The sequence below is a fragment of the Phacochoerus africanus genome, chromosome 9 (assembly GCF_016906955.1).
Source record: "Phacochoerus africanus isolate WHEZ1 chromosome 9, ROS_Pafr_v1, whole genome shotgun sequence".
In the NCBI taxonomy this organism is placed as follows: domain Eukaryota; kingdom Metazoa; phylum Chordata; class Mammalia; order Artiodactyla; family Suidae; genus Phacochoerus; species Phacochoerus africanus.
Window position 1 is genome coordinate 103841335 of NC_062552.1, and position 22135 is coordinate 103863469.

Below are 22135 nucleotides of genomic sequence, written 5' to 3' on the forward strand. Positions count from 1 at the left end.
GAACTCGCTGGAGATTTACAAATCCTAGAGTCACCCAGGATAACCTGTGACCCACTTGTGGGGTAACTCGGAGGCTCTCACCCTGCTTCCCTGTGGCTTCAGGTGCTCACTGGAACTTGCAACTGGAATTCAGGTCCCATATGCCCTAGGGGGGCCTGGGTTTCAGTTGGATGAATATTGAGTTGGGTGGGGTTCAAGAGATCCAGTGTCTTCTAGGATCTGTACCCTGAACTAGCTGTGTGACACTTGGCAGGTTTTTCAACCTCTCTCATCTTTCATCTTAACAAAAAAGAATTAAACCAGATAATGTCTGTGGCTACCCCAGACCCATGGTTCAGTGATTCTAACTGAGTCACCCAGAGGGCCTGAATGGCCAGTGGTTTCCAGAAGCAGCCCTGTTCCTTCTCCTAAGCTGTAGTATAACCTATCAGGTCAAGACTGGGGTGACTAGCAGTACTTTGGTGGTGTTCTTGGTTTGGCTTCTCCACCATAATTCTAGCTTACATCTGAGGAGAGGAGGAGGAGATTGTGCTCACGGAGATGATGGGAGTGAACCGTTCTTCATTTTTTGAAAGTTCATTGGTTTAATTCAAATGTCAGCCTTCCCGGGGCTGGATGTTTATTCGTAGTTGTCAGAGTGATTGCAATGGCAATTTCTGTCATTAATGGTGAGGGGGAAAGCAAGGAGAAAATTTAAAGGGAGAGGCAGGATTTCAATTTGTGTGGCAAATGATCTACTCACACACAATCTCGTGCACACACACTGCTGTCTGTGATGAAGAATGGGTACTGGGAATACTGGGGAAGGAGGGAGTTATAAATGTTTTGTGATCTTGTGTCCTTCAGTCCTGTGGGGTGAATAACGCTGCAACTTACTCTTAATTCTTACGCCTCTTTACCTTTTTTCCTTAAGGGAGTGGTTTATTATTATTTTTTCTCTCCATGGGGAAACCTTGCTTGACGTCATGTCCAGTGTTCTCTATCTGGAAGGGAGGAGGATTTGCTTGGGTGCCGGTATGCCAAAATCAACCAGAATATTTTAACCAATATTCTTGCAGGATTCCAGTCTGCTTGGCTCTGTGGAGCCCTATCTGATTCCAGGATGATGTCTTTCCGGACAGATAATGAAGCTCACCTCTCCTGTTACATGCACAGTGACAAGGGAGCCTGGCCCCTCGGCTTGCATGGGTGGTTTTTGGGTGAAGGTAGAACTAAGTGCTCAGAGTCTGAGCAACTTGGGGGTCTTGCATGAACTTGATAGTCATGCAAGGGCACATTGCATTGTGTGTGTGTGTGCTGCTAACATTCTTCTTCCTTTTTCTCCCCCTTTCTCTCCTCTTCCTTTCCCTCCATTTGAAAATGCTGCCACAGATGTCAGTCAAGGTCCAGGTGAGTCTTTGTGTTTGCACAGCTGCCGTGGAAATTTCCCCTCTGCCAGATTGTGCATGGTTTGACTCTGAGTGAGATCTTCTTCTAGAGACTCTAAGCAGAACAAAAATCTAAGTACATTATTGCATTTTCATCGATTTAGGTTTATAAGAAATGCCTTGCATTGATGGATTTGTATTGGTTTTGAAGAACCATTTTAAAACCAAAGGAATGTGGTTCCCATGCTTATACAATTACTTTCTTCTGATTAATATTTCTGGGTGAATCAAAGAAATGGAAGTTGGGCATTTTTTAAAAAATACTTTAAAAAGATGCTCTTAGGATATGTATTCTCCAATTTAGTGAGTATTTTCCCTTTGTCTTCATAAATCTACTTATCTTCTATGGCTTTGAATGGTTGAAAGTTGAAGATATATACTTAGTATGGAAAATATGATGTGGGTAAAATAAGGTTTCTTTCTTTTTATTCTGAGAAATGACTTTACTTTTCCACAATGGAATTAACAGTATTTTTATCCTTAATGGTTATATATCTAATACATGCTCACTGTAAAAAAAAAAAAAAAAAAGAAGAAGAAGAAAGGAAAAGAGGAATCATTTTGCCAATGGACAAATGGAAGAACCATCCTTAGGACAATTGTGCATTTCTTTTTAAAATGCATATTCATCCAGAGCCCTAATTGGAAGCAATATTTGCATATAGACATATATAAGTATATACACACATACACATAGACTCATATGAGGGGTACCACCATTTATAGATAAGAAGTGTCACGTGATTTAGAATGGTTGGAAATCATTCCAAACTGTCTAGAACATTGGGTTAAGAAGAATAACCCTACCAAATGAGAAGGAAGTATCATCTTTTTTAGATATTTCCATGTATATTCTTTTATTTTGTTTTTTTAACATATGATTCTTATAGCATCAGTACAAGATAGATATGTTAAATACATTTTAATGTGAAGGAAATTTATAGCCTGACACGTTAAGCAGTTTGTCCAAAGTCATAGCACACTAGAATTTGAACTTGGGGCTTTCAGACTCCAGAGCCCTTGAGTACTCCATTAGAACATTCTGGGTCCCACCCCTGCCTTTCTTTGCTTGAAGATCTCGTATTTCCTAATGGGGCTATTGTTTGTTTTTGCTCAGAGATAATGTGACATTTTCTTTTTTAGTAGCCCCCTTTCCAAATGAATTTATTCCTCGTTGCTTTTGAACATGCGAAAGGATCAGCCAGACTCTAGGCTTTCTGATCATTCATCTGCATGAAATATTGAGTATAAGAGGATAATATAGTTATCCCTAGCAAATACACAGGGTTTCCCTGCCTGCTTTCTACTGCCTGCCAGCAACCTTTCAAAGCAATTGATGTTTGACCCAAAGCTCAGGACAGCATTTTCTAGGAAGGCACCATTAAATTTATTCCTTCTATTTAATAGTAGTTTAGTCCAGTCACTCATTCCACAAATATCTATTGAGACTCTACAGTATGCCAGGCACTGTTCTAGGCATTAGGGATAAAAGAGTGAACAAAACAGAAGACCATCCCTTTCCTCATGGATCTTTTGTTACAGATATAGGGGAAGACAAGGGAATACACACACACACACACCATATATATGTATACACACACACATACATCTCACATATGTATATACTACATATTTTTGTATCAGTTGGTGGGTGATAAGTCCTGTGGAGAAAAATAAAGCAGGTAAAAATGAAGTTGCTAATTTATAGAGGGTGGTCTGGGAAGGCTGTCTGCTGAGCTGCTGTTTTCTGGGATACTTCCAAGAGGTGAGGGAGTAAGCCCAACACCGAAGGTTTTATTTGTAAACGTGCCGCTTGGCTTCCTGATTTGCAGCAGAGATGACCCAGGCTCTCTACTTAGACCTGTGTGTGTTATGTCCTGCACAGTGGCTCCCAGCTCAGGGGATACATGTGGGCCAAAATCCAGTTTGTGTTTTGCTATGCCTGTGCCTGGGGGGCTGCCTCTGACCTGGGGGCACCTTTTCGTAATTCTCACAAAGGCATCATTCTGGTCCTGATGGGGCAAAACACTCTGGACCCATAGGCTCCCCTCCATCTCTTCAAAGGGTAGAGGTCAGTGGGGGACCCGACCTTAGAAAATAGCAACTCTCACTAGCCCAACACGCACTGTCTCAATTCACGACCGTTATCTGATTTTGTTCTCTTAATAACCCTCTGATATAGGTCGCCTGAGCCCCATTTTTCTGCTGAGGAAGTTGAGGCCAGGAGGTTGAGTGCCGTGCTGAGCTAATCCAGCCACTGAATAGCAGGGCCAAGCAGGGATTCCAAATCTTGTGCCCTTGGTTCTGCTTTTGAGGTAGCAAGAGCCAATTGCCAATCTTGTTACCCCGATGACCCCTTGATTTTTTTTTTTTTTTGTGTGGTTTCTGAGCCTGAAGCAAATCACTGGTCCAGAAACTTCCCTTGTGACGCTGGACATGGCAGGAGGCAGCCAGAGCTGCCTAGCCCTGGCTAAGGTCAGTGGGCAGCCTCCCGCCTCTCAAGCCCTGGCCAGGCAACCTGGAGCCAGCAGTGCTGTGGCTTCAAATCAAGAGGCCTTTAGTGGTTCTCTGATGTTTCTTTCTCCTTCCCCTCAGGAAGACAAATTGGGGATTTTTATGAGCTAATGTAACTATTTACCCAGGGGCCGCTGGAAGACTATAAAGGGACTATTGATTAATTGATTAATTTTACATGTTGAGGAGGTTGGTTATAAGTAACCCTACTGTAAAATGCTGTCAGAGGTGATGCCTGGCAGACAACACCTTTCCCAAGGTCCAGGAGATGGGCTGTGGACTTGGATAGAGTGTCCTGGACACAGGATACAAAAGAGGCTGGTGATTTTTCACTGCACTTCTGTGTGGGAAAAGCCCCAGCCACTCCTCCTAGTCCTTGAGAAGGAGGGTCAAAGTTATTAAAGTGGCGGAAGAGGCATTTGTGCTCTGCTGGCCTGAAGGGGGGTGAGGAGCGCTCAGCTCAGAGGCCCCCCATGCGTTCTCTTGTTTAACTCTTCTCATCAACCCTCCAGGTAAGTGTTACTCTTCTCACTGCAGAAGAGGCAAAGGAGACTGAGTGACTGCTCACAGTCAGCAGCTGCTAGTACAAACCAGGATTTCAGACCTGTCTGCCTCCAAAATCTGGGCCTTTGTCTTTAAAACCCTGGCATTTGTAAGGCTGAGCTGTGGACAGGGTGGGGGGGTGCATCTTATCTATGTCTGCATTCCCAACTCCTGCACGATGCATGGCACCATAGTTGGACCTCAAAAATATCTCTTGGGCTGGAGATGTGGCCATAAGCACTAGAGACGGTGGGTCTGTAGGTCCCAAGACATGTTGGAGCGCAAAGGCTGTCCTGTCCAAGGGTTGTAACTCTCTGACTTTTTAGGGGAGGAAAGGGAGGCCCCGTGAGGGGAGGGACATCTCCAAGACCATGTAACCCATTTGAGGCCCAGAGGGGATGCCTGTCAAGTGCTCATCCTGAGCTGCTGGCCCATTAGGATTTGTTGTTGAGCAAACTGTGCTTCCTCTCAGGCCTCTCCCCACTGCCCCTGTGCCCTAGAACCCTCTGCCAGGGCCACAGGAAGTCCTCTGGAGGCGGGGAGAAGGTGGGGTGGAGGGAGGAGCTAAGAGAAGGGCACAGAGCTGGGCCTGTGGTTGTGAGACCCCACTCAGCCCCTCCCCCAGAGACTCTCCCTCCAGCCCTGGCGGGCGGGGTGGGGGGCTGTTTATGGCGTTCCAACCAGAGCTTCTTCCCTCAGAAGGGAATAATTTCTCAGGCTCTGCCTGCTGATTAGGGCTGGAATTTAAATGAATAACTGTGACCTTGTGGAAGTGCCCTAGTTATTCAGAGGCCTGATGAGGAAATAGGCCTCTTGCTTTGGTCCATCAGAGCCCTGGCAGGCGTGGGAGGAGGGGCTCCTGTCTGCCGAGGCCCAGAGGGGGCCTCCGTCTGCTGTTACCAGAAGGAACTGATGGCCTTTGCTCAAGCCTTCCTCTGCCTGCCCTTGACTTCTGCCCCTCGAGTTGTCTTCCCCCTCCAGTGCAAGTCATCTCAGTGCTGTCCTTGGAGAGGGGACCTGCTGATTTGTTCTGAGCCCTGCCCTGTCTCTGGGGAGTCCCTTAGTCCAGTTCTGCACCGGAAGCCCGGAGGCAATGCCTGATACCTCTGACTTGTGTTTATGCTCTGGAAGCTTGCTGCTCTGAGAAGGGGCTTGACCCACAGACCCAGCAGCATCAGCCTTGCCTAGGAGCCCATTAGAAAGGCTCACCCCAGCCCTGTGGAGTCAGATGTCTGCCCATTAAAGTTGGAGACACACTGACCTAAAATTCCCAGTCTCTGCTTGCCTTTGGGGCCTACAGGGCAATGTTCGCTGAGGAAGGTGTAACCCACTTTGCAAAGCCTTATGGCCCATCTCTTCTGCAGGGCACAGGGTGAAATATCCGCTTTCTGGGTGGTTGGAAGCTAAGAGGCAAAACAAATTTAGGGAAGAGAAAGGGAATGAATACTTGTCCACCCCTTGGTCAGACACGTCCTATTACAAGGTTAGGTACCGTGAGGCAAGATAGCTGCCTGTTTGCACAGGGCCTTCAAGCTAAGGACGATTTTTCAACTTTTAGATGGTTGAAAGCAACCAAGGAGGGATACTTTGTGGTCTAAAAAATTTATGAAATTTGGACTTGTGTTCACAAATAAAGTTTTATTGGAACTCAGGCACACTTGTTCGTTTCTGTACTGTCTATAGATGCTTTGCAAAGGCAAAGTAGAGCGGCTGTGACATAGATACTTGGCCTGCAAAATCTGAAAGATTTCATTTGGCCCTTTATAGAAAAACTTACCTTACCCCTGGGTTAGGGCACAGGCTTGGAGCCAGGTGTCTGGGTTGACACCCTGCCTCTGCGCCAGAAGAGTAGGGCCTGTTCAGGTTACTTCTCCTCTGTGGGGCCTACTTTCCTCATCTGTAAAACGGGGATGGTAGGTACCTACCTCATGGGGCTGTTGTGCAGATCAAGTGAGCACACGCATGTCAAGTCTTTAGAACAGTGCCTGGCACACGGTAAGCAATGGATAAGCCAGCTGTTATTATAAGTTGCCGTGTTCGACCCTTTCCACATGTGTTTCCATTTTACAGATAAAGACACCTAGGCTCAGGGAGGCTTAAAACCAAAGCCTTCTTTTGCCGGTGTCTGGGCCCTGCTAGCTGTTTAGAGGCATGCTTCCACCGCTGTGCTGTAGACCCTCCAAGCACAGCTCTGTTCTCTCCCTGTCACACTCTCCCCTTCCCTCCTGATCGTCCTGCTGTCAGTGAAGAGGTCCCTCAGACTTAGGCCCTGGCCACCCCTGCTTTCAAGTGAGACCAAGAAATCCCAGTGAGAGGGAGGAAAGGGACTTTTAGAGAGAGCCAAGGCGCCTACTGCTTCACAGGTGAGGAACCTTGGGCTCCCAAACATTGAATCCTTTGCTCGAGGCCAGAAGCAGTTATGGTAGGTGTTGGGATTTAAACCCATTCTGGAATATCTGCTTTGTCTTTCTGCCTCCCTCTGCTTTGTTGCTTTGCCCAGAAGCTGTGTGGCCTTGGGGAAGTCATTAACCTTCCTAGACATCAGGCTTCTTTAAATCAAATGACCTCTCAGCCTTCTCCATTCCGAGGGTTTAGGTCATCTAACTTTGATGTCTTGGGGAGGAGGATTCAGGAGAATGCCTTCTCCTCCGTTACCAACAACTGCCGGCTCCTAACTCCAGTGGTACCCATTATATATTTTGTCTTTTCTTTCCTCTTCTTTTGGGCAATCGTCTCACTTGCTTTTCCCCCTTATTTATTAAAAAAAACCCTTGATATTTATTGAGCTTGCATTTTGAGCCAGGCACTGAAATACTAATTTTTTGGGTGTGCATCGGTTAATTCTTTCGACAAGCCCAGGGGGTGGATTCTGCTATTAGACCCATTTCACCCGTGAACAAACTGACATTTAGGGTTGTTAACTCATCAGTCCCATCCAGTAAAAAAGTGGTGGAGCAGGATGCAGACCCCGTGGGTCTGGCCTTGGAGATGTCTCACACAGAGTTCCCCCAGAATCTTCACCCCACAAAGGTACACTCTTGTTCACTACTGTATGGTCTCAGCCTAGAATGGTGCTAATACATCATAACACAGAATAAACACTTGCTCAGTGAATAAATAGTGTTCAAGACTCAGCTTTTAATTTTACCCCCACCCTTTTGAAAGATGGTCTCTTTTTAATTTTTATTTTTATTTATTTTTTCTTTTTAGGGATATTCCTGCAGCAAATGGACATTCCCGGGCTAGGGGTTAAATTGGAGCTGTAGCTACTGACCTATACCACAGCCACAACACCAGATCCAAGCCACATCTGCAACCTACAGCACAGCTTGTGGCCACGCTGGATCCTTAACCCACTGAGTGAGGCCAAGGAATGAGTCCATAGTATCCTCATGGATACTAGTTGGGTTCCTAACACGCTGAGCCTCAATGGGAACTCCATGGTTTTTGTTTAATTGGGGTTTACCTCGAGACAGAAAGTAATTGAACCAGTGTTTATTAGTGCCCATCTTGGGCTCAGCTCAGTGGGGGGTTGCAGGCTGCAGGGATATCCACCACTGCTGTGCATGATTGGATTAGAAGGGGGCCAATGGCTGGGCTAACAGTGCTCAATTCCCAGCCAGTTTCCCAACTGGGGGCTGGGAAGACCCCTTTGGCTCCCATGGCTGTTCCTAATGAGTAAGTGTGAGTCGGGAGCTGCTTTCCAGCATGCCTCCAGATTTGGCTAACTCAAAGAACAGACCGCAAGGCCTTGGTGCCTTTTCCTAGAGCTGTTTGAAACCACCTCCTTTACTGTCTTGGCAAGGCAGACTCACTGGATGCTGGTTATGGTCTCAGTTTGTTTCTCAGTTCTGGAGGGCCAGGTCAGAGTCACGGCTGGAAACACCATGCAAGCGATCCTGTAGTCTCAATGGGATTGTGCTGCCCTGTCATGGGCCCTCTCAAGGGTGTGGGATGGATATTTGTTGCTCCAGTGTTGAGGGGGGCATTGGGGGCATTTAGGAGCAAGAAGCCATGAATGCTAAATGTTCTGTCATGTATGAGAGACTCTCATTCAGAGATTGTGCTGCTCAAGATGCCATCGATGAGACTCAAGAAAAACCATTTTCAACCTTGAACAGCAGAGAAAACCGAGGGCACAGAACTTCCACGGACCTCAGCTAAGTCACACAGCCTGTTTTCCGGCAGCCTTGGAGGCCCTCCCATTCCAAAGACCTGCCTAGGGAGGTCAGGAAAGGACCTGGGTACACCAGTCAGTTTGTGGGGCTAGGCCTTGGGAGGAGTGGGGCAATGGAATGTAGCTGAAAGTTGAGGATGGTGGGTGCCCTGTGGGGCCACGTAGCTGACTTGACATGGAGGGAGGCATCTGAGGACACTTGGGCAGGTGGTCTGCTAGTGCGGCCAGCTTGCTGGGGAAATGGTGTTGGCCAGAGATGGCGGTGGGGTGGAGTGGAGACAGGGCCTAGACCTCCCAGTCTCCTGAATGATGACAGCAGTGACTGCTTGCTTTCAAGCTCTTCCTGTGTGCCATGAGCTCTGCTAAGTGCTCTTCTTAACTGCTTGTACTCGATTGTCACAGTGATCCCGAGAGATACCAATTTTATAAGTGAGATACGGATATTTTACAGGAAAAAGGCACAGGATAGTTAACTAGCTCAAAATCTCACCATTAGCAAGAGGTAGAGCTGGGATTTGAATCCAGGTTTTGGATTATTGAGTGTGGTGGTTTGTAAATGCTGGTAAGCATCAGAATCACCTGGAGAGCTAATGAGTGCAATCCAGGTTCATTGCAGACATTTCCTCCAGGTGGCCTGATAGGACCAATGTTTGAAAACCAGTGTTTTAAAGGAAAGTGAAGGGGCTTGAAAGCTTCAGCATTAAACAACTATTTTATATCCTCATAATTAAAGGAGGGGTGGGGAGGGAGGCGATGGAAGGGAGGGTGGGATGAATGAGCTTCCCTTTGTTGGAGCTCCCGTTATACCTGAGGCCACGGGGCTAGTAGAGCCCTCCTCTAATACACTCTGCTAGAGTCAGCTGTGTATTCCTGACATGCCCACATCAGCCACCATAGGCTCCTGAAGGACAGGGAGTGCCTTACTCTGAGAACGGAGACTTATGTGTGCCTGCATCCCCAGTCTGCCATATTGCACATGCTCATAAACTTTGTTGTTAGAATCATCATTTCAGACACGAAAAGGACCCACAAGGCTGTGAAAGCTCTCCGTGCACCTAATTTTTGAATCTCTTCTGTAAGAGTTTATTCAGACTTGGCTTGAACCCCTACCGTGGTGAGCAACTCTTTGCTCCTTTAGGCATTCCGTTCCATTCTAACAACACCGAGTGTTCACACGCTCTCCTTTATTCTGAGTCACTATAGCTTTCGCCACCTGTACTGCTTCCAGCCCTTGGAGACAAGCAGAATAGATCTAATTATACTCCTGGTGTTTGAAGACAGGGCTTTTGTCTTTATGGATTTGCTTTTCTAAAGGCTAAAACAGCTCCAGTTTCTTTGGGCATTCTCAGACAAGGGTCTAAATTCTTTCATCCAGGTCATTGTTCTCTGAAAAATAACTTTTTTGGGGCATCATTTCTAAAGAAGGATGCTCACACCACATACAGTGTTGTAGACGTGTTGCAACCTGTTCATTATATACTGGTGGCTCCTTTTTCTAGACTCCTACGTCTGTTAGTGGCAGCCCCAAACACCTTACTTTTTAAAAAAATGACTGTAGTATTATACCGAACTTAAATTTACTGAAAACCGTTACTATTTTGTGTATGTGGCTGCTAAGCCATTTCTCTCCCTTTCCTGCACTTGTGCAGTTGGTTTATTTGACAGACTTTGGGCCATTCTTTGATTCTGTTAAATTCATCCCTGGATTTTTAAAGTCAGCACACCATGGTCTATTTGGATACAGTTCTTTCCTCTAGCACATCTGCCATCCCTTCGAGCTTCATGCCAGTCATGAATAAAAAGCTATTTTAAAGAAGTTCACGACATGTGGAGAGCAAGGACTTCCTTTCTTTGGGAAGAGTCTTTTCTAGAAGCCATAATTGCTGACACTTTAACCCTAAGAATGACAAGCATAGCTGCCTTCACCTCGCTTCCTTCCATGGTGTTCTTGAACAAAGAAACTTCACCCCTCCTCTCCTCTCTCCTGCCCAGACGTGGAATAGATTGAGAAGGGGCTGCAGACATTCTTTCCTCTTTGTGGTTATGTCATACAGACACTGTTGGTGATTCATGGCTGCCACTGAAGGACTATTCTCTGTTCTGTTCAACCACCGTGCTGTAAGAATAAAGTTGGTCTAGAGGCAAAGAGTGAATGAGCTAGTACAGTTACATCCTACAAAGGGCTTAGTGGTGAGTTTGAAACGTGGTGGCATCATGGAAGGGCAAACCCAGAAGCTAGGACCTGAGTGCCACCTGCCTTGGAGAAATAGCAATAGGATCTCTTCTGGAAACCATCATCACCATTAGTTCAACTGTTCACTCCCCTGTTCTGTGCAAGGCTTGTGCAAAAGCCAACATCATAAATGTAAGTGGTTGATCTGCCTCAGTCTCAGTTCCTAATTGCTATTGAGTGGTTTGTTGAGGCCTCATTTAATGCCTGGAGAATTCATCTGCTGGCTTAGAATCTGCTTTTCTCCTCTTACTAAGTAGTGGGATTTTGGCTCTAGGTCTGATGATGGGTGGTGTTCTCAGGGTAAGAACTTGAACCATTTAAAATGATAATTTTTGTAGGTCAAAACCAGCAGTTTCATATGGTTTAACCCAATAAATAGTTGCTTGGCCTCTTTACAGATCACCTTGGTTCATGGCAACTCTATGTCTTAGAGTTGGAATGGATTTTTGGTAGTTTTCTACTAAAACCCCACTTTGACTCTCTTCTCTGGCTTTCTGGCACGTGCGGCTTCTCCTGTTATTCCACCCTCATCTTGCTGAATGTGCTTTCTCCTTTATCTTGCATGTGCAAATTTTGAAGTGTCTGAACGTAGCTCTCTTGTCCTTATCTAGCTCTCTCTTGTTTGTAGTTCTTCCAGCCGTTCTGCTTGTGGCATACTTTTGGATCTCTTACCATTCATTTATTCTCCTTTGGACATGCCCATCTTGTTAATGACCCTCTTAATATATGACACTATTCTCTGAACCAGAACCCTAGGTTTGGTCCAGTCATTGCTGAGAACAGGTGGGACTACTGACTTCTTTTTATTTGTGATTTGAGGAGGGGGAGCAGTGGGAGGTTGTGCTGAAGTGCCACAATTATATTTGTCCCTTAACATTAAATTTTGCTTTTGCCCACTCACATCTTTTGGACCCTTATTCCAATATCTAAAGAATTAGCTATGCCTTTCAGCTTTAGTTTATTACAACATCCAGACAACATGCCATGAATGTTCTTAGCCAATTCATTGTACAAAATGCTGAGGCGGCCTAGGCTCTTCTGTAAGCCACTGGAGAACCCCAGGTAGGATACGGAAACTGAAGTCCATGCTGAAGGTCATGATGAAAGTCTGGAAATTGCCTGGGGAAAGGCTGGTCTGAGCCATGACTGTGGAAGTAGGTGGAGGTTTCCTTCAGACCTGACTCTTCCCTTTAAGCCTCCTTCTCCCCAATCCCGGCCCATCCCCCGCATCCTCCTCCTGAGCCCCCACTCCTGCCTGCAGTGGCAGACGTCCACCTGTGACCACGTGTCTCCATTCTTCCTTTACTCACATGGCCCTGGGCTGTCCCATCTTTGAAGAAAGATCTTAAGCTTGGCTGCCTGATGATCGCATGCACACAACAGTGCAGTGACTGACGTACCTAAATGCTACTTGTGTTCAGATTTGCATTTTAATGAGGGAAGTGGCTTAATAACCTCAAGAAATGCCCCGGGAAAGGAAAAACTTCATATTTTAGTAGAATCTGGGGATGGAAATTGAGGAGAGGGAGATGGTGGCCGTTTATTTAAAAGGGCTTCCCCAGTGCTCCTTAAATCATGATGCACCAGGGTCATAAATGAAGTCAAATTAATGTCCAGGCACTATTTTCTGCTCTGAATTCTCCATAACATGTCTTCTTCCTCTTCCACCAGCACTGATTTAGACAGGATAGCTAGTGTCATGGTTACTATCCAGCCTGGAGTACCCATCTGCTGGCTTAGAATCTGCTTTTCACCCCTTACTAAGTAATGGGATTTTGGCTCTAGGTCTTGGTTTCCTTACGTGTAAAACCAAAATCATGGCAATGCCTTTCCCAGAGAGCTGTTTTTAATAACATGATGTAGCCATGCCTTGTACATAGTCAACAGTCCACGAATATTAGCTAATGCTGTGATTCTATCGTTTTACCCAATTAACTGAAGTTCTTCTCTTTTAAGTGCTTAAAATGCTCTAATTATGTGTACTTTTTCGTTCCCCTTCTCTCTCTTCCAAGTTCCCAGTCACTCTGCAGACACGGTGGTCAGTTATGGCCTCACTCTTTTTCAGACACCCCCACCCCCACCTTCGCCATCTCTTTGGTTCCTCCAGAAACATCGCGTGGATGTTTCCATTACTTTCTGATTTTATGTAATTAATCTTTTAAAAAGTCCTTGTGGCTTCATAAAAATTCAGCATTGGCACTTGGCACTTACAGCAATTAGTGACATTTCATTTCTCTACTTCAGTATGGAAAAAGAGATGATATGTGTGGATTTTACAGGGGGAGAAAAGTTACCCTGAGAGTGAATGAGAGAAAAGTCTTAGCAGAGATAACCTGCTTTTTTTTTTTTTTCCCCACATCCAAATCTTTTTTTTTTCTTAGTGACTTCCTCCCCTACAATACTTTCCCCAGTTGCCCAGCCAGAATGAAGGAAGGAAGGATGGATTGAAAACCATCTGAGGGGGGTAGGATATTATAGGTTGGAGGGGGAGACAGTATTAGCTTAAATGATGGAGGCCTTCAGCTTCTGGCCTGGTTCCTGAGCATTGCATCTTTCTCTGGCCTGTTTCAGTAAATGCTTTCTATTTTCTGTATTAGTCATCTTCATGACAGGTTTCATGATGGCCACAGCCACTTACAAATGACTGTGCTTTCATAGTCATTTCCATTCTCCTGAGCTGCAGAAGCAGCTATCTCCATGGGGATTTTTCCAAAGGGTGTAGCATAGTTTAGAGGGCCATACATATATTTTGCATATAATCTGCATATGATTTGCAGTCTGTTCTAAGGCAATTTCAACTTCGTATGTCTTACCTCCTAGCGATCTTTTCTCCGGTTGTTCTTGTGTGTACCCTGAGAACCTGTGCACCACAGATAGATAGGCATAAGAAGGGTGGGATATAGCCTAGAAAGAGTGAGGGGAAGGGTAAACTCATCACACATTTTCGTGGGATCCAGAATGGTCCCTGGATCCAGCTAGGACTGCAGTTTGTCAGTGTGTGACATCAAGATGGGAGACCTTTCAGTTGTTTTCCAATTTTTGTTACTATTTTTAAAAAGGCATTGTTGTATAAGAATTCTGTATTGAAAATTCTCAATATCCTATCAAAGGCTCATCCAGGCTCCCCCTATTGTTCCCTACCCTTCATTAGGTGAACTTTTAGAGAGCTGGTTTTAAGTCTTCATTGAAGATCTATTCAAATCCAGAGCCAACGGTGGGATTATTTTGGAAAGACGTGGTCTTCTTTGCTTCCCTGAGCTCCCTGTTCCAGCCCATGTCTTAGCTTTCAGCAGCCCTTGAACGTCAGGCTTGGGTTAAATGCCCAACTCCAAAGCCAGCCAGGTGCTTGTTCCAGGGCTTGGCTGTGTGGTCTGGGGGACTGCTGCTGACCCTCTGTTTATGAGATTGACAAGAAGGCTGATCTTCATTCCCCCCCCCCACCCCCTTTCCTCTTCAGTCACACAGATAACACTCAGCCAGCATAGATGCTTTTCCTTCCTTGCTAATTATACCCGTCTCAGTTAAGATTTTTTGAGCATTATTTTTCTGCATCAATATTGGAAAGCCATATAGTTCCTTTTTCTTTTTGAATGTAAAATTTTACTTTAATGTTGAATATGCATGAAAAAAATGAACCCCCAGGATATCTTAATATTCCTCCATCTATCCCAGGTTAAGACTCAGTGCTCTGGTCCTCTTTTTCTTTGAGGATTCATTCACTTACATGGGCACAAACTCTCTTCCTTGAAGGGGAGGTGATACACTTTTATATTTGTCCTGATTTTCTTACAGACCTTTGTCCTACATTGTTAATTGCACCTTAGACTTTTTGCTTGAGTGATTCTTATGTTTCTTCAACTTATCATGCCTAAAACAGAACTTATCATTGCCCTTATTCCAAATCCATCTCCCAACCGCATCCTACCTTCCTATTTATGATGATGCTTCACTCAGTCTCCCATCCGTTCCTCCCCTGAAGCATCTCATCGGTCACCCAAAGCTTGGTGAATCCTCTTGTCCCTTTTCCTTCCTTCTGCCACGATACTAATCTAGACCCTCTCCTATGACTGATCTTTCTGCCTCTGTCTCTTTTCCCTCTAATCCATCCTGTCCACACCATTGACAAAGCAATCTTCCTCAACATCATTTTCCCTGGGTCATTCTCCTGCCCACTAGCCCTCAATGTCTCTCATCAGCTCCAAGATCAAGTCCATTTTCCTTAGCCTGGAAACTCAAGGCCTTCATACAATGGTTCCACACTCTGATCCTTAAGATCACCTTTCACTTCTTCCTTATATGAATTATTTATATATGTTCATTGTTATTTGTACAGCATATGTTATAGACCTACCATATACCTGGCAACATCCTAAGTATTCTGGAAAGTTGACAGGAAAATCCTTACAAATGCAATTGGTGATCTTGGGAGCTGGTAGTGTTACCTGAAATGTCCTCCATCACTCTAAATCCTAAACCATCTTCCAAGCCATATTTTAAATCCCATTTTCCTCCAGAAAGCTTTGCTGCATACCCTGGGTCCTCCTCATAGTCCTGGTGTCCTTATTTTCTGACTTCATCGTTTGACTTAATTATCTATCATTCATTCTTCATCCAGTCACCAAACACACAATGAGCACCTACTGTGCATCAGGCACTATGCATCATGTTGTCTCACACATCAGTATATTTTTATAGCACAATAAAAATAACAATAACCTTTATGTAGCCCTTACTATATACAGGCATAGTTTTACATATATTCATTTATTTAATCCTCAAAATAACCTATGAATTTGGCATGATGATAATCCAGATTTTACAGATGGGAAGCCAATGCACAGAGATGTTCAGCAACTTTCCTAGGGTCACAAGCTAAAAAGTAACAAAGGCGGGATTCAAATCTGGCCCTGAGGTCCTTGATCTTTAACCCCTCTCCTTCACTGTTAGAGTACCGCTTTATATATCATATGAACACAATCACACACCTTCCATCTAGACTCTAAACTCTCAGAGGTTGGCAACTATGTATCATACTAGTTTGTATCCCACTATCTTATGCAGCCTTTACATACAGTAGGTACTTCAGTCATTTGTTTGATTGTTGGTTCTTCCATTCACTTTTTGGGGAAAATGAAAGTTTTGTTTGTTTTGTTTTGTTTTTTTGCAGTGCGTGGGAGTGTTTTGAGGGAGGGAGGGGGGAAAAAGAGTATTTCGGAATAGACTCTGGAATCCTTGGTTTCTAGTTCTTAACCCTACAAGCTTAGGGGATAGGTTTGTGTAAGAAAAGATACTAATGGAGTTTCCACTGTGGTGCTGTGGGTTAACCATCTGGCTTGTCTCTGTGGAGGTACCGGTTTGAAACCCAACCCAGCACTGTGGATTAAGGATCTGGTGTTGCCGTAGCTGTGGCATAGGTTGCAGCTCTAGATCAGATTCGATCCCTAGGCTGGGAACGTCCATATGCTGTGGGAGTGGCTGAAAAAGAAGAAAAGATACTAATGGAAAAGCTCTTAAAAGTGGAATAAAATCCCCATCTCAAAAAGCAAAATAAGGGGTTCCCATCATGACTCAGTGGTAATGAACCCAACTAGTATCCATGAGGATGCAGGTTCGATCCCTAGCCTCACTCGGTGGGTTAAGGATTCGGCGTTGCCACAATCTGTGATGTAGGTCGCAGACACTGCTCAGATCTGGTGTGGCTGTGGCTGTGGCACAGGCCGGCAGCTGCAGCTCTGATTCCACCCCTAGCCTGGGAACATCCATATGCTGCGGGTGTGGCCCTAAAAAAACAACAAAAAAAGCAAAATTAAACTCAAACCGTATTTTGTTTCACAGTTTCTCCCCTCCCTTATGTTATTTCCTGTTATACTTGTTTATGTCTGTTTTGCTTTATTACCTGCAAAACCAGAGTGTTTTGACATTGGGATCCCAGATTTTCATTTCTGGCCTAATATTTCTATTTAAGATTTTTTTTAAGTTGAAGAACACATACATTTTATTCAAGTCACAATGAGTACATATTTAAATTTTAAAAACACAGGTGGTGGGTATTTGCATTTTAAAAGGATTCTTCCTTTTACAAAAGGATCCACTGCAGGGTTCCATTAGATATCCAATGCCTCTTAGTGCATTTATCATACAATTTAATTTACCAAAATTTGATTTATATGTCACTCTAAAGGAGTGGCTCTCAAGTTCTAGTAAGCATGAGAATCACTTGGGCAACTTATTTAAAATTTGGCTCTTTCCTCAACTCCTCCCCAAGATTTTAATTCGCTAGGACTTGGTGGGGCCCAAGAGCTTCATTGTTAATAAGCATCCTCCGGTGGTTGATGTAGGTGGTCAGGGACATACACTTTCGGAAACACAGTTTAAAGAAAAACAAGTAGTACATAAATGGGCCCTATTGTAAGGGCTTCTTCAGGGCTTCAGATACCCTCTGACTATGAAGTGTCCTTCTTTCTCTTCATTTGGTAAGTTTTTATTTACTCTTCTCCTCTCTTCTACATACTTCTCCCACCTGCCAGACATCTTTAATCCCGTATCAAATGTCTTGTCAGTCCCCTTTAAAAACATCTCCCTCAGCTTTATTGAAATATAATGGGGAGTTCCTGCAGTGGCACGACAGTTTGGGTGGCATCTCTGCAGCTCCAGAATGCAGGTTCAATCCCCGGTTTGGCATATTGTGTTAAAGGATCTGGTGTTGCCCGGCAGCTGCAGCATAGGTCGCAGCTACAGCGTAGATCTGATCCCTGTCCAGGAAACTCCAGATGCCACGGGGAGGCCAAAAAAAAGAAGAAAAAAAAGGAAATGTAATTGACATGTAACATTGTGTAAATTTTAAGTATACAATGTGCCGATTAGATAGACTTAACATATGACAAAATGATTACCAATCAGAGCATTAGCTGACGCCTCCATTTCATCACAAAATTACCATTTCTTTTTTATGGTGAAGACAATACTGTTGTCCCTTTATTTTTAAACCCCACACTGCTCTCAGGTGTCTCTTTTGATCTTCCCTATTCTCATTTCTGTTTTTTTTTTTTTTTTTAAGGGCTGCACACGTGGCATATGGAAGTTCCCAGGCCAGGGGTTGAATCGGAGCTATAGCTGCCAGCCACTCCACAGCAGTATCACGGCATCCGAGCCGCATATGGCAATGCCAGATCCTTAATCCACTGAGCGAGGCCAGGGATTGAAACGACATCCTCATGGATACTAATTGGGTTCTTAACCTGTCCTGTCGGGCCATGATGGGAAGTCCTTTTGTCATTTCTTTTCTTTTTTTTTTTGTCTTTTGTCTTTTTTGTTGTTGTTGTTGTTGTTGTTGCTATTTCTTGGGCCGCTCCTGCGGCATATGGAGGTTCCCAGGCTAGGGGTCGAATCGGAGCTGTAGCCACCGGCCTACGCCACAGCCACAGCAACTCAGAATCCGAGCCAAGCAACCTACACCACAGCTCACGGTAACGCCGGATCGTTAACCCACTGAGCAAGGGCAGGGACCGAACCCGCAACCTCATGGTTCCTAGTCGGATTCGTTAACCACTGCGCCACGACAGGAACTCCCCTTTTGTCATTTCTTAATGCTGACAACCATCTTGTGAGTTCACATACCTACTCTGTTCCCGTTCCTCTTTCTGCATCTCCCATCTGCCTGCCCAAGCCCCTCCCTCTTAGTATGCTTGATCTGGATGCTGAAGGCTATGGCATGGTCCACAAATGTCAGACATTTTTCTGATAGTTACTTATGCTGAGGTTTCTCTTAATCTAGGGCCCTTCGTTCTCTCTTCTTATTATCCCCTCCCAGAAAAAGAGCAAAACTTAATTTTTTAAATAAAACGAATCATGAGAATGACTTGCTTTGGCACGATTTCATTCCTCCATGAGTATTAATATCCTAGGCCTCAAGAAATGAATGCCAGAAATGTGCATTTAAAATATGATTATAGTTTAATGAAATTTGTTTTAAAAAATTGACTCCATGACATTTATGGCACATGTATCTATGTATTTAATATATCATTGATCTTTGAAAAGTCAGTTGCTTGACCCATATTTTGCCTCTGATTATTTTCTAAATCTCTGGTAATCTCCAAAAACATTTAGAGATTTCCATACTTTATTTAGGTTTTTTTCCTTTATTAATCCCCTATATCCCTGAATTTCACTCTGGGTAAAGGTTCTCTGGGATGACCTGCATTTTGTCAAATGTCTCTAGTAATAATAAGCAGTGAAAGAGCAAATAACGAGTACAGTTGTCTACTGGTTGGAAATCTCTTAACAGATTTATCAGGGCTTATGCTTCCTTTGAAGTAATGAGCTCTTAATAGACTCGTTTGACTTCCATAAGAACATAGCCAAAGGTGGTGCTATTTGTGTGCCTTCTTTAACCCATTTGGTGCTGGGCTAGGTCTCCATCATCAAAGGCGAGGGACCTGCTAGGAAAAGGTGGTGGTGGAGGAGGGCTGGAGGGAAGGGGTGTAATTGTCACTGGGTGAAGACAAGGCTGGTGGGGAAAATAGATTCAGGTTGTCTAATCAGCTCTTGAAAGCAGGAACTCATTTGGTATGTTCAGTGTGGTTCAATCTTTGTAGAAAAGACTGCTGTACTATATCTAGGGGGGAAAAAGTTGGATGGTAATCCCTGGATGGTGAGATTACCACTGATTTTTTTTCTTTGTTCTTTTCTAAATTTTCTACAGTGACCATGTATTACTATTAAAAGCAATTTAAAAGAAAGAAACCCACTTTGCCTGGCATCTGGAGTCTCTTTCCCAAGGGACCTCATCTTTAACAGATTTATCTCAAATCCTGCGTATTGCCTAGGACAGTGGTGTAACAAAAGTTCTCATGATGTGGCTCAGAGCAGTTCAGCAAACAAAAGACTGTCCTTGAACCCGATGACCCTGGGTGGTCTGCCCTGCATTTGGGTCCTTGTTGCATGCTCCTGGGTCTGTGTGGATGCCCCTTCCCCTGCTTCCCCTCAAGAATTGAGAGAAGATTGCATTGCATTTGGGATTCTAACTTTGTCTCTTTCTTTTTTCCTTCCCCTACCCCCTCCTCCTCTTCTCCCCTCTTTTCCTTCCTCAAGGCCTGTCCCACCTCATGATGAGTGAACAAGGTAGGTGCTCTGTGCTCTGTGCTCGTGATGCTGCAGCTGCCTGAATCGCTTGCCTTCGTGCCTCTGGCTGGTTGCTCAGAGCCTCATCGTCCACTGGCTGGCAGGCCATTTGCTGCCTGTCCCTCCCGCTGTGGGCCAGGCTGGCAGCATGGCCACCCTGCGGTAGGGGGCACCTTTCCCAATGCATCATGGCTTCCCACCCCCGTCACCCCCTTGGCTTCTCCATTCTGTACCACCATTTGTCATCCTGGGCACTGGCCCTGCCAGGCTGCCTCCAAGAGAGAAGCATGAAATAAGCCATGACAGTGTCGATAATGGGGGTGAATGAAGCTAATTTCGGAGCAACAGAGCGGTTAACTTCTTCCCGACACCCCATGCTGGGGCCCCAGGTTGAGGGAGAGGAGCTGGGCTTCTCCCTGAATTTCACTCTGAGTAAAGGTTTGCTTTTTGTCTTCCCCTCCATCCCACTGCCCATTGTAATGACTTTCAGCCCCTCATGGTCAAAGGAAGCCCTTAGGGGTTTGACTGTTCTCAGTTTTGTATAAAAGCAAAAACCACTGAAAGAACATGGTAATATCTTCATGGCAGGATTCTAACTCATTATACACCCTGAAGAAAACTGCATATAAAGATCTGTAAATTCAGCATCTGCAACCTAAAATATTCAATTATGCAGGGAATGAACTGTGCAGGAAATTCAGCTCAGCTAAGCACAGGGTGGGCTGTGAATGAAGCCTTTTTCTCCTAAATAAAAATTTTCCATATTATCAGCCTAAATCAGGATTCAAAAACTGAGCCTGCTTAAAATTGTCTTTTTCGTCTGTTCAATTGCTACTATTGTGTTTCTTCTGAACTTTGGGATGATTGCAAGATTGGTCTTTCTGCCTTGCCCTGACACCCAAGGACTATACTTTAATTTCTCTTGTCTATTTCTTTTCCAAATACACATGGGACTCAGTACCTTTTTTGGAGAACCAAAGAAAAAGGCAAGGGGTGGTATTTTCATATTCTACTATTTTTATTGATTTTTTGAGGAGGGTGGGGCAGCACGAAATGGCAGCTACCCCCTCCATTGCCCCCATTTCCTAACGCTGGGTCTATCGCAGAGAATTGTCATAAAGGAGAGTTCATGTCCAGATTAAGGAACCACCCAGGGCTAAGAGAAGTTTGTTTATGATGTCCACAGCTGTGGAAGTGGGCAATTGAGGGCATCCTGACTTGATGCAGGACAAGGAGGAAGCACACTTTACCAGTACAGGTGTATCCTCCGGAACTGAGCCAAGATCCACGATACGGACTCCAGACAGTTCAGTGTAAGGCATGGTCTGCTTTAGAGCAGATGTCAAAGAACAGAGCTGGAGGGAGGGGCCCAGGTGAGTTCTCTAGTGTTAGATGGTGCTCTGGAAGAGGCTGGGCTGAGGCCTCTTTGTTCTTGTAGGTAAGCGAAGGACGTTACCTCCCTAGAGTGGATAACTATGAAGTGAATATGAGTAGGAGGTGTTCTTTATGTTGACCTAGTATCTGAGTAGTTTGAGGGAGTTATGCACATCTCTACAGAATGGGAAGATCCACGCACTTTGGATTGCTGGAATTCAGTGGCCTGACTTTGATTACAAGTTCCATCAGAAGAAGCAGAGTTCTAATGACAAGATGCCCACCTACATTCTTCCACCTTATCCTCCCAGCTGCCCTCAGGAGTTCGCCTAGCTTTTACAGTGTGGCGTGGAGGTCCGAGTGTATCATGTGGCTGGTGTCATAGGATGGAGTCTAGGTAGATGGGATAGGCTGGTGGGGACTTCTTTAACCTGGGTTTGGTTTATTTTAGACCCACTGATGCAGCACAGGAGGGCTAAATCCCAACATTGGTATGAAAAGCATCTGGATAACCTCTATTACATACGTTACCCACTTTTCCAGCCTCTGCTCAACTTCTCTTGGGCACTCAGTATTGAAGTATACATGAGTAGAGAATTCAGACACACTCATGTACACATGCTCTGGGGGCAAGCCAGGAATCTTCTAGAAAAAGTCTTTAGACAATGAAATGTTGATAGATATGGACATTGTGAATTCCTCTTTAGAGGGGTTTTTAAGAAAGGATGCAGAATTCTTCTGGGT

The 22135-nt window shown here is 44.7% G+C and overlaps 1 protein-coding gene across 6 annotated transcripts in view; it reads left to right on the forward strand.

Moving 5' to 3' along the window:
• NRXN3 (neurexin 3) overlaps positions 1 to 22135 on the forward strand; it is a 1579386-nt gene that overhangs the window by 34838 nt on the left and 1522413 nt on the right. For 5 of the 6 annotated variants that reach the window (XM_047796611.1, XM_047796607.1, XM_047796610.1 and 2 more), the window contains exon 2: positions 20097 to 20105. In XM_047796611.1, the coding sequence (XP_047652567.1) occupies positions 20097 to 20105 (9 nt within the window). Of the gene's footprint in view, positions 1 to 19987; positions 20018 to 20096; positions 20106 to 22135 lie in introns of all 6 variants that reach the window. The other variant, XM_047796606.1, reaches the window with a different exon arrangement.